The 10,598-nt window shown below is 37.2% G+C and overlaps 1 protein-coding gene across 2 annotated transcripts in view; it reads right to left on the minus strand.

Annotated features, from left to right (window-relative positions):
* SYNPO2 (synaptopodin 2) overlaps positions 1-8,555 on the minus strand; it is a 91,234-nt gene extending 82,679 nt beyond the window's left edge. Inside the window, exon 1 of one of the 2 annotated variants that reach the window (XM_009887886.1) lies at positions 8,427-8,531. In XM_009887886.1, coding sequence (XP_009886188.1) covers positions 8,427-8,531 — 105 coding nt within the window. Of the gene's footprint in view, positions 1-8,426 lie in introns of both variants that reach the window. The other variant, XM_009887887.1, reaches the window with a different exon arrangement.
* Between the last annotated feature and the right edge of the window lie 2,043 nt (positions 8,556-10,598).

The following is a 10,598-nucleotide window of genomic DNA, read 5'->3' on the forward strand; positions in this document are numbered from 1 at the left end:
ATAGAGAACATATCAAATGAAAATGGCAGTATAGAAAACCATAGCTTATGTACTTTGTTCATAGTTTTGACCCATCACCAGTTCATCTGCTGATGAATTGTAATGTAAAGCATGCTCACAAAAACAAAGCATCCAGCTTCCTAAATGGGACCATATTTCTAAATATAGTTACAAAAAGGCAAGTTTATAAAATAATGATTCTACAGTCCGGGATGACATAATTCTTTTGAAACAAAATTTACCCAGGCATTTGATGGCCTATCCCAGATGTAGTAAGAAGGAAACTTAAAGGAGGAAGCAAGAAGGAAACAAAGAAGGAAACTTAAAGGATTCAAAATGCATCTCTATGGAAGTAGAAAGAAGATTTGTAGATGGTGTTTCCCTGCTAAACAAGAAAAGATTCTGTGCTGTGCCGAGGACTGCAGCACATGATAGAGAGCTCAGGGTATAAACCCATTGACTCTGGCAAGCTTAGAGCTAAGTTTTCATTATAATTTACCTTCCACATAAGCAACAAATAAAGTAGCCACTTCTTCACTGTTCTTAGCACCCCAATGAGAGCAAGGTGCTGTGGTGTTTTGAAGATTTTTGGCTTTCCTGCTCAACAGCGTGTTGTATTGGCAGGTAACCAAAAAATAGCACCTTGATTTTGGTGCAAGCTGAAGTGTTTCAGTCTAAATGTGTATTAGTCTCATCCTAACATCCACACTAGGACTACAGATTCTAATGAAATAGGACAGATGGGAAAAATTACAGAAAAAGAAAAAGAAATCCACTGTGTAACTTGTGTACATTAGGTCTGAAACTTAAAACCTGATATCCAGGGTTGTTTTTTTTTTACTGCCAGTTTCATTCCAGCCAACGAACAGTGCTTGTAAGTACTGGTTGTAATCTAAATGTTATCATTTTTGTCCACAGTTAATTCCATGCATAGAATTGTTCCTCTTAAACTTGAAGCTATCTCTGCAGATCAGTCTCATTTTATAGAGTGCTAAGCATTTAACCCATGAAATATGGTCCCTTAAAGTGATTTCTGCTCTACATATTTCTGCTGTAAATACGAAGAACACTGAGTTCAGTATTTGGAAGAAAGCCCTTCCATGATGTGCATAAATTTCTAGCTGTGTCCTCTCAATCAATCTGACACAATCCTAAAGGGCTTTGTAAACAACATTTCCTGTTGTGCTATTTTAATGTGAACTTGGCCAAATGTCTTACTATTACATTCACATTCACAATAAGAATGCAATGGCAGAAAATACAGAACAATGGAATAGAATAATATCATGCAGTGTATTTTAAATGTTTCCAGCAAAGGAACTAAAAAAATGAAGCAAAGCTCTATACAAAGCAGCTAATCTAATTTAGTAGGAATACACTGTTTGGTTTTTTTAGTTTGTTTAGTTTAAATCAATGTGAATTATGTTGTTCATTCTATTCCATTGAAACCTCTCCTAGCATGACAGTTGGAAAAGTATCTATTGGAAACAAGCTCAAATGAATACTACCATGTATCCAAAGCATGCTTGTATTTGCCTAAATACTGTGGAAAGCATGCCAAAACCAGCTTGGTATGTAGTTCTGTATATCCAAAACGGGGTATACAATCATGTGCTAGTTCAGCCTGCAGTTTTTAAACAACTAGGTGGGACTTTAGTACTAAACATTTCCACTGGCACAATAGCTGGAATGCAAAAGTTTGAAACTAGAAAATGCAGACCCCTAACCTTTGGAAGTACATATAAGCCTTTGTTGGTAAAGGTGTATGAATTTTTTTTCCTCATTATTTTTCCAACTAGCAATGGCAGATTTTCAGGAACAGAGTTATTTAGCAGTCGGCTATTTTAGTTGGGTTTTGAGAACTTTAATTTGTTCCTTTGTTTTGCAAAATAAATTAACCTGACCTCTATAAAGCCAGCTTCTTCCCAGTTTGTCAATGGATGTTTTGTCATTTACTTAAATAGAAGCTGAACTATGTCATCTAAACATGTACAAAAATGTACTGGTTATTAAATTGGGTCAAGGCTTATAATGGAGTCAAAAACCTCTCCAGAAAAGATAGAAAACCCCACGATTTTCTACATAACTTCTATGTGCAAGAGTATGTAAATATGCCTTGCAGTGTTTTCTGAATATCAGCAAATACCGGCTGTGTCAGATGGTCTGAAGAGTGAATTTGAGAATAAGAGTTTGTCCAGGCTGCAAAAACAAACTATGTTTGGAAATGTATTAGCTAGCAAATTTAAACAAACAGTTTTAAATACAGTCCAAGTAAGGCAAGTTGTGTTTAAAATCATGTCGGTTAACTCTAAACTCCCCTCCTTTGCTGCCAAAGTTCAACTAGCATGTTTTAAACATGGCTTGCTCTATCTACGTTAGCATAAAGTTGTATTCAAGTTCTGTTTAAAATGGCAATTGATACAAATAAGGCAATATCAGCAGGGTCATGTTAGCTCGGCACTAAGCCTTTACACAGCATGCTGAGCATCTTCATTTCAGACACAGTAGCGTATAGTAAGGTCCTACTTGACTGTGCATTAACGAGAATGCAGATGGCCCCAAAGCACCAACTCCAACTCCGAGATGACTTGGAGTCACCTGGAGACGCTCTGAAACACAGAACAGTCTCTTACTTTCATCTTACTGGGAGGGGGTGCTCCTAGGCCATCTGTGCAGAGGCAAGCACTGATGGAGCAAAAAACTGCTGATGGTTTATACTCATCTGGGTGACTTAGCACTGTAATGAGCTAGGAGGATGGGTATAACAGCTACATTTATCGTGTCTCAACTAGAACATAGGGACCAGAATCTCAGCTTTTACTAACCTAGTTTTTCTGCCTGGAAGCGTGAGCATTTGCCAATGGTAACGATGTAAGAGAATGACAGGAACTTGAAAAAGTTTCCTTAAACCCAGCAGCTTTGATGTACTTTGTGGATGTACAAATCGTGTGCTAACCTACCTATCATATTTGTGACAGTGATGTGCTTTGCCTTACTTCAGGATCAAAAGCATAACTGTGCTAACACTTCTTATCCTCTATTTTTTTTCTACTAGACTAAGTGCAAAGGTCAACTTGATGAAAGCCACTTGGGGTTGTTCTGCATGTGTCAAGTATTTCAGATAAATGCAGGGGAAAAGTCAAACTACCACAACAGAGCCCACCTCTGTGTACATCCAGCATTAAGTTATCATATTCAGACATCAACTTTTCACACTGTTGGTTCAGGTTGTTCCCAAGTCTTTGAGTTTCACTTTCAGTTTCATGTTCCAACGAATCCAAAATGATGAAACTGAGACTTGAATTGAAATCTGAGCATTTTGATGGACAAGTGCACAAGTCTAAAATGACCAGGCAGCCAGTTGTCACATGTCATTACTGAGCCAAAGGTAAAACTACTACTTGTGCAGCAGCAGCAGAAATCTATTTCAGAAATTTACAAAATAGTCACAAACTCTCTACGTTTTGCCTGAAGCCTAGTTGAGGCCATTGGATTTGAACCCTGAATTATCAAAGGGTTCATAGGATTAATTAGGACTGTAGGTAACATTTACAAAACAGTGGGAAATCGCATGATATTTGGCATGTTTGGACATGAGAAAATGTCTGTAGTAGAGCAAAAATTTTCAGGGTGCAAAATCACATTGGTAAGACTTTCAAAATATCCATTAAGTTCTTTCAAATAACTTGATGTTTTTGAGGATAGGCATTATAATGGTAGTTATGCACTGGCAAAATGGTGTGGTGGAAATAAAGGAAGGGAAATATTACTATTTTATTTTTATAAAAATTTAGTTGAAAAAGGTTGCTGAAAAAGTACATAAAATCTGTCAGCACTTTAAAAAAAAATCACTGTGTGTTTCTCCATATGCAATTACATCTTGTTCTGACACTGATGAATCAGGGAGAGATCAGGATGAATGCTCTCATAGATATAAAATAGGACAACATGATCCCCTTTGAAGGTAGCTGTCTTGCTGAGATGTATGTGTGTAGAAATATCTTTGTATATACTATACGTAGACCAGAGTACTTCCAGAACTGATATGATCTGAGTTCAATAGCAAGTGGGGCACCTTGTCTCAATAACATTAGTTTCCCCAATGTCTCAAGCATGAAAGCCTACAACACAATTGATCACATGGATTTTTCAGCATCTGTTCATTTTTACTTTTAGGATACTGGCAGGTAAAAGAGGACTGAATTTCCATTGAAGTGCTTAGAGGTCTGAGCAGTGGAATTTACCGCCCTTGAATACTACAACTATTCGGTTAAGTTCCCAAACTTAATTTAGCGAGACTTTGACCGATACAAACAACACGTTCATCAAATTGATGTTTGGTGTAAGTAACAAATACGCTGAGAATAATGTACCTCTACTGCAACCAGATAATTCAATGGAGTTACATCATGGTTGAATTATAAATCTAAATCATGTACAGGACAATTCCATTAAATTAGCTGTTGCAAAAGAGGTGCTTCTTAACGGATATAGCTTTATTATAGAGATGCATATATATGTGTGTGTATATGTACATATACATTGCTGGTATTGTTAAGTATTAGTAGAAAAACTCACAGGACTTTTTTCAAATGCTAGACCAGAAAATCATACATTATTTTGTACATAGAGTTTTTATATCTTTTAAATTAAAAACTGCAAAGAAATTTACAAGCAAAAAAGTTATGATATTTATAAAAAAAGCATTTTTTTCATATATCTCACAGTGGAAACAGAAAGGACATCACGTGTCATTTTGCTCTTATATATCTTGAATTCTTAGCCATCTAGGGTCACTGTTGTACCGAGGTTTCCCAACCATCTCCTGCTTTGGAAAAGCTATCCTACAGTGCAATACTGACATGGTTTAGTGTCTTGGTGCACACACAGCACAACTGACACAACCTCTGTTTTCCTTGGCTTTATACTCCTGATTATCTTTTTTTTAAAATAACATTGATTTATTAGATATCTTTCTTAGCACAATATGTCTTTTGATTTATAATATTTATAGTATATTATACTATTATATTTATAGTATTTAAAATAGATTTTTTTCAAAGTCATTATGATATATGTGGACAGTTTATAGAATATGCAAATTCTTTTTAACTGAAAATATTATTTTTATGAAGTGTTTACAACATTAGTGGACATAACAGAGTCAGTTGATGTATGGAGCCAGGGTTGGGAGGAGGAGGGGTGTTAAACAGCTTGTATGCCTCTAGAGAAAGAGAGAAATGTTTTCAAAATTTATGTGTTGAATAAGAGTTAAAAATGACAAACAAAATTATACTTCATGATGCTTTAAAAAAAATTACTTTGTTGCAATCTCACATCTAACAAATTACTGAAATGTCTTGAATCTAATTTAATGGTTGTAAAATTATTTGCTGATGAAAATTTCCTATTTTATGTGCTGGTGAGAAAAAAATACCAAAATATTGCTTGGGAACGCAAAAGGTTTTTCTTTTATCTCCCTGTTAACACTTTGCATGATAATGGAAGACAGTACTTTATACTACAGGCTAAACTGTCATTGATTTTAGCGGGAATGCTATTTGCATGTATGCTTTAAGAGACAGGCAACAAACAATGGGGGGAGGGTTTATATATTTTTTATAAATGCAATAAAACAATACTTTAAACGACGTAAAACAAAACGGTAAAAATTGCATCTGGCAGTGAACTGCAGTGACTTATTTCATTAGCTTTAAAACCAGTATGTTTCCTTTATCAAAAGGGTAGATAAGTGTGCTTTTGAGATTTTTGTATCCTGCCACATTTTCATGGATTATCTCATTTCCCTCTGTTTTGCGTCCCTCTCCCCTTTAGATCTGTATCACAGCCACTGCTCTGCTCATGATGGGGGCCTGAGCGCGCTTCCCTCTGCAGCAGTCCAGGGGTATACCGTGCTCAGGTTGTGTCAGCAACCAGGCGAGCAACCCCTCTGCAACTTTCCCAGCTCCTGCGAGCTGAGACACCGAAAGCAGAAATACACACTTCCGACAAAATCTCAGTTGATGTAAATTGGCAATGACCCACTGGTTTCGTGGAGTTACATTAGTATGCACCAGTGGAGAAGCTGAACCTTGAACTGAAAAAAACCCCAAGCCAAATAATTTTTTATTGTGTTTAGTAAACGCAACCTTAGGATTTTGGAGCCAGTAGGAAAATTACTATGCCCTAGTTGGGTAATTCTTTATCTTTCATGAGTTATTAGCTTCAGTTTTTACCGATAACAGAATAAAAGCTGAAAACATTGCCTCTCCCCCAAAAGGGTGACACACAGTGCAGCTGCAGACCCCCCACCTCGTCGTGCCTCAACCTGATGGTGGTGCCTGACCTGGAGACCCAGTTCTGTGCGCCTCAGAGAGAGAGCCCGGGCTCCCCAGGGAGGAGGGCGAAGCCTGCCGACAGAGTGAGTCCCAAAGCAAGCTGTGGCCTGTCAACTCTAGGTTTCAGGTTTTCAGCCAGATACTAGTGTCAATTTTCAAATCTCACTGATTCTGACCAACTCTTAAGCGTGGAGAAATGAATGATCTGGAACTCATAAAGCACCCAATCTGCCATGCTCGTAACACGTATATGCTGATACGCATGTACTCTTACAAAGAGGGTTCTGAAGTATTGTATTACGTGGCCTTTTCATGGGTTCATTTGCAAGAAAACAAATTCATGCTTCTTTGATTTTTTTGTAAAAATACCTAATTTTATTTTTCTAAATTTAGATGTGTTTTCCAGGTGGATTTTCCATCAGAAGTAAGGCACAACTGGCACCATACATCTAGTTCTCATGTCCCAGATTTTAGTGGTAAAATAAAACCCAGACTTAAGTGCCACAGTTTAGGATGTGAATATGAAAAAAAAAAATGTATAGCCCATTTTTATCAGGAAAACTAAAGCTTAATCAGAAGCTTGTGTTCCAACTACTGTGCTTATTACTTTTGGTTTTATGTAATCAAGGCCACTTGCCTTTACTTTTACCGTTACTTACAATTTTTTAAGTTCTAGCTACAAGTTTTCACTAGATGGCAGGGTTCCACTGTCATCTATTATCAGTGGCTTTACTTGCAAAGCAACAGTTGCCCATTGGTACGAGAAAATTTAAACATGTTCAAATTTTGCAAAATAAAAAAAAAAACAAACCCCAAAACCAAAAAACGTAACAGTAATGAAAAAAATTATACATACACTCATTAAATCATAACACTGTTACTGAATATGGTTAATGTTATCAGCTGGAAATCATTGAAAATAATAGTGAAAGATGTTTTCTTGACAGAGGAACTAAAAGGACCTTCTCTTGTAAAATGAGGTAGACTTACTGTTTCTGCTATTTGTGAAAAAGTTAACTAACCAGTAAATTAAATTTAACTAATAAATACATTGACAGCTCAAGAAAGTTAGAGCTTAAATAGCTAAACTACTGATCTAAAATACTGTATCAAAGTACAAAAAACCTATCATTCTATGTACTGGATTACTAAGATACTAGAAGGTGATAAGATACATTTTAATCTCTCTCCCTCAATTTAACAAGGCAGAATTCATTGTATGATGATTGGTCCCAGTATCATTTCAGCCAGTGGTATTTTGCTGACCTCGGAGCTCTGGACAAAATTTGTCCTTCTTGTCTAGGAGAACAGAATGCAGCTCCATACAGTTACATAAACCTTAATAACCGGGACAAATCTTCATTGTTGCACCAGTGGAGAAGCTGTCGCAATGGAGCAAGCACTGATTTTTAACAAAACTACTTTTTAATTATTATTTTTGCAACCTGGGATTACCAAATCTTATTTTTTATTTATTCTCAATTTCTACTCTCTGTTTTGTTCTCATTTTATACATGAAGATAATTTATGAAATCTTCAGTAATTATCAGTGTTGCTTATGAAATATAAGAGGGAATGTTTGGCATCTATTAAAGCTGTTCTAAGACTGGATAACTTTCCAAAACCAGAGATAACTCAGTGTAATGCTTTCCAGGATTCCCAAAATAGTAAGAACATTTTCTCATGATAAAGCTGTATTTATTCTATGCCTAGAGTAGAAAAAGTAGCATAAATAGATGACTGAAACAGCATTTCCTAATATGAGATTCAGTTTTGCGATATGCCGAGTGCATTCAAAAACATACAGCGAATCAAACAGGAGCTGAAAAGTATACATCATTTCCCAATTTCAAACCTTTAACATTTAAGAAAACGTTTGCAATACTTGCAAACTACCAAAAAGTAATCATTCCCTTTTTATTGAAACAAACAAAATCAGCACCTGTAGAATCTCTCTGCAAAACATGTTAGCAAATTCAAGCAAGCAGCACACCAACCATTCCACTGGAAGCAGTATATATTTAAACAAACTATTCTCTTCACTTGGGTTCACAAAACACCGATAACATCTTTCTCTCATGATCCTACCTTGGCGATTTGCAAAGGCTGCTTTTGCTCCTTGCCACCTTGCAATCTAAAGCCCCAAGGCGCCCCTCCACTCATAGCAATGCAGAGATAATCCCCTGTGCCCATTTTCGTGGTGCAGTTAGGCAGCATTCATGTACAGAAGAACATGAAAAATTTTGTCTTGCAGATGTTCGGCGAGCCGGAGATTTGTCTGCCAGGCAGAGCTGGAGACCCAGAGCACCACACTGTTGCTGCTGCTGTGTACTGCACTAGCAAATGTAGTCATTCAGAAGAATGTAAGAGCTCCCTCGGATCAAGGGCACAGCCCACTCTTTCGTCAGATTTCTACGCTCAGCCCACCTTCAAAGTCAAGTAAGTAACGTTGAGGAAATGCACACAAAGAGACTCAGCCATACGGCAGAAAAGGCTGTATTTAAACATGACTCTCGCGACAGCTAAATCAAAACAACAGCAAAAAGAAGTGTACATTTTCCAGTGACGATTTAGGACGTAAGTTTACTTTAGTAAATAGTGCCAGACGTTTTAAACTCTTAGTTTACCCATTTTTTTGCGTTCATACTCCAAACAAAGAAGAAAGCAGAATCTCAGTGAAACATCATGTACATCCGCTGAATAAGTGATACATTTGTATTGAACTAGGTTTATGATTTTCATCTCTACCCCGCATGCACTTTCTGCAGCGCTGTGGGTATGCAAAAAACAAAACCCCACAACTTTATAATTTGCTTGTCTTCGAACTGTTTCTTTTGCTGGTTCTCTGTAACCTCAGTATAGTTTAACATGCACTGCTATTTAGCAATGACCTGAATTAATATTGGACCCTAATAATACCTGTTCTTATGCAGCCTGTTGCCTTTTCTACCAGAGAGGGGAAGAGGATTAGTGGAGTGAAGTATCAGATCTCTCTACTGATGCTATCGATGGATGATTTGCATTCTGTCATTAAAGGGGAACCTTACTATAAGCATGGAAAAAAAAAAAGATTCAGTGGGAAGTTAATTTGCTGGTGCCTTACTAGACCTGGGTTCAGTTCTGTTCCCCATTGCTGACTTGGGGTGATGCAGACTGTAAACTGCTGAGCTCCTGCAGGTCTTGTTGCAGTGGTTTAAGAGGTGACTGTTCTTCAGCAAGGGATGAATATTCCCCTAGCTGAGTGTTAACAACTGACAGTGTAAGAGCTTCGACTCGCCTCAGCGCAAAGTCCATGAGCTTGGCTTAAATCACAATGCGTTTGAACTAAGCTGGTTCTAAAAGAGAGCATTCAGCAGGTGGGCAGAAACATCTTTAACAGCCAGACTAATCTATGAAACAAAGACCTCTTGCTTCGAGACCCACGTCGCTGGGGGTTGATGTCAGATTCCCATAGCCTAAATTCCATGGAGGTCCCTGTATGAAGCGGTTTTGGTTGGCTGGTTCTAGGTCTTCTGAGATGTCAGGGCAACAGGAAACACCTGGCATTTAAGTTACACAACTTTGCATCTAAGGAGCTGGTAATTATTGAGGCTTTAAACCTAAGTCTGTGTGTCTTTAAAGAACATTAGGCAAAATATCAAGGTAGAGACAGGATCGTTAAACCGAAGTATTATGGCTGGAAAAAATAGGCAGGCTTTTAGGCCCTTAAGCCCTTCATCAGGCCTCTGAAGGCACTAAGGTAACCCAAAGATTGGGTAGAGACAAGCTCCCTAACCAAACAGAGGCAAATGTCACTCTCTAAATACCAGGATTTAGTAGGAGGAAGAATGCTTTCTTTATTGACTACCAGTCAGAGGCTCTAGAGAAGCAAAACAAGCACAGCTTGCCATATAATTAAATACATAAGGAAAACACTATCAGAGAAGCCATACTTAGAAAGGGAATGGTCTTTAAAGGAACTTTGCTAGACAACCTCTAAGTGAAGATGCCTCGTTTAAAATAACTCAGTTCAAGGTGGCTAACTGCTTCTTATTATGTTGTACAATGTTGATTTGTTGATATAGCAGAGAGTATTTTAGTCTTTCCTGAGGCAGAATCTTGCTTTAGACAAAATTATCTCCCTTTTGTTTGATGGACATTTTTATAGATACTTTTATGACAACAAAATTCTTAAGTATATAGCTGCAAAAAAATATTTTATGACACTCTTTTACCTCAAACCAGGACAGGTAAATACAAAAATAAAAAATTAAGGAAAAT

Source organism: Charadrius vociferus, unplaced genomic scaffold (assembly GCF_000708025.1).
Source record: "Charadrius vociferus isolate BGI_N301 unplaced genomic scaffold, ASM70802v2 scaffold806, whole genome shotgun sequence".
In the NCBI taxonomy this organism is placed as follows: Eukaryota; Metazoa; Chordata; class Aves; order Charadriiformes; family Charadriidae; genus Charadrius; species Charadrius vociferus.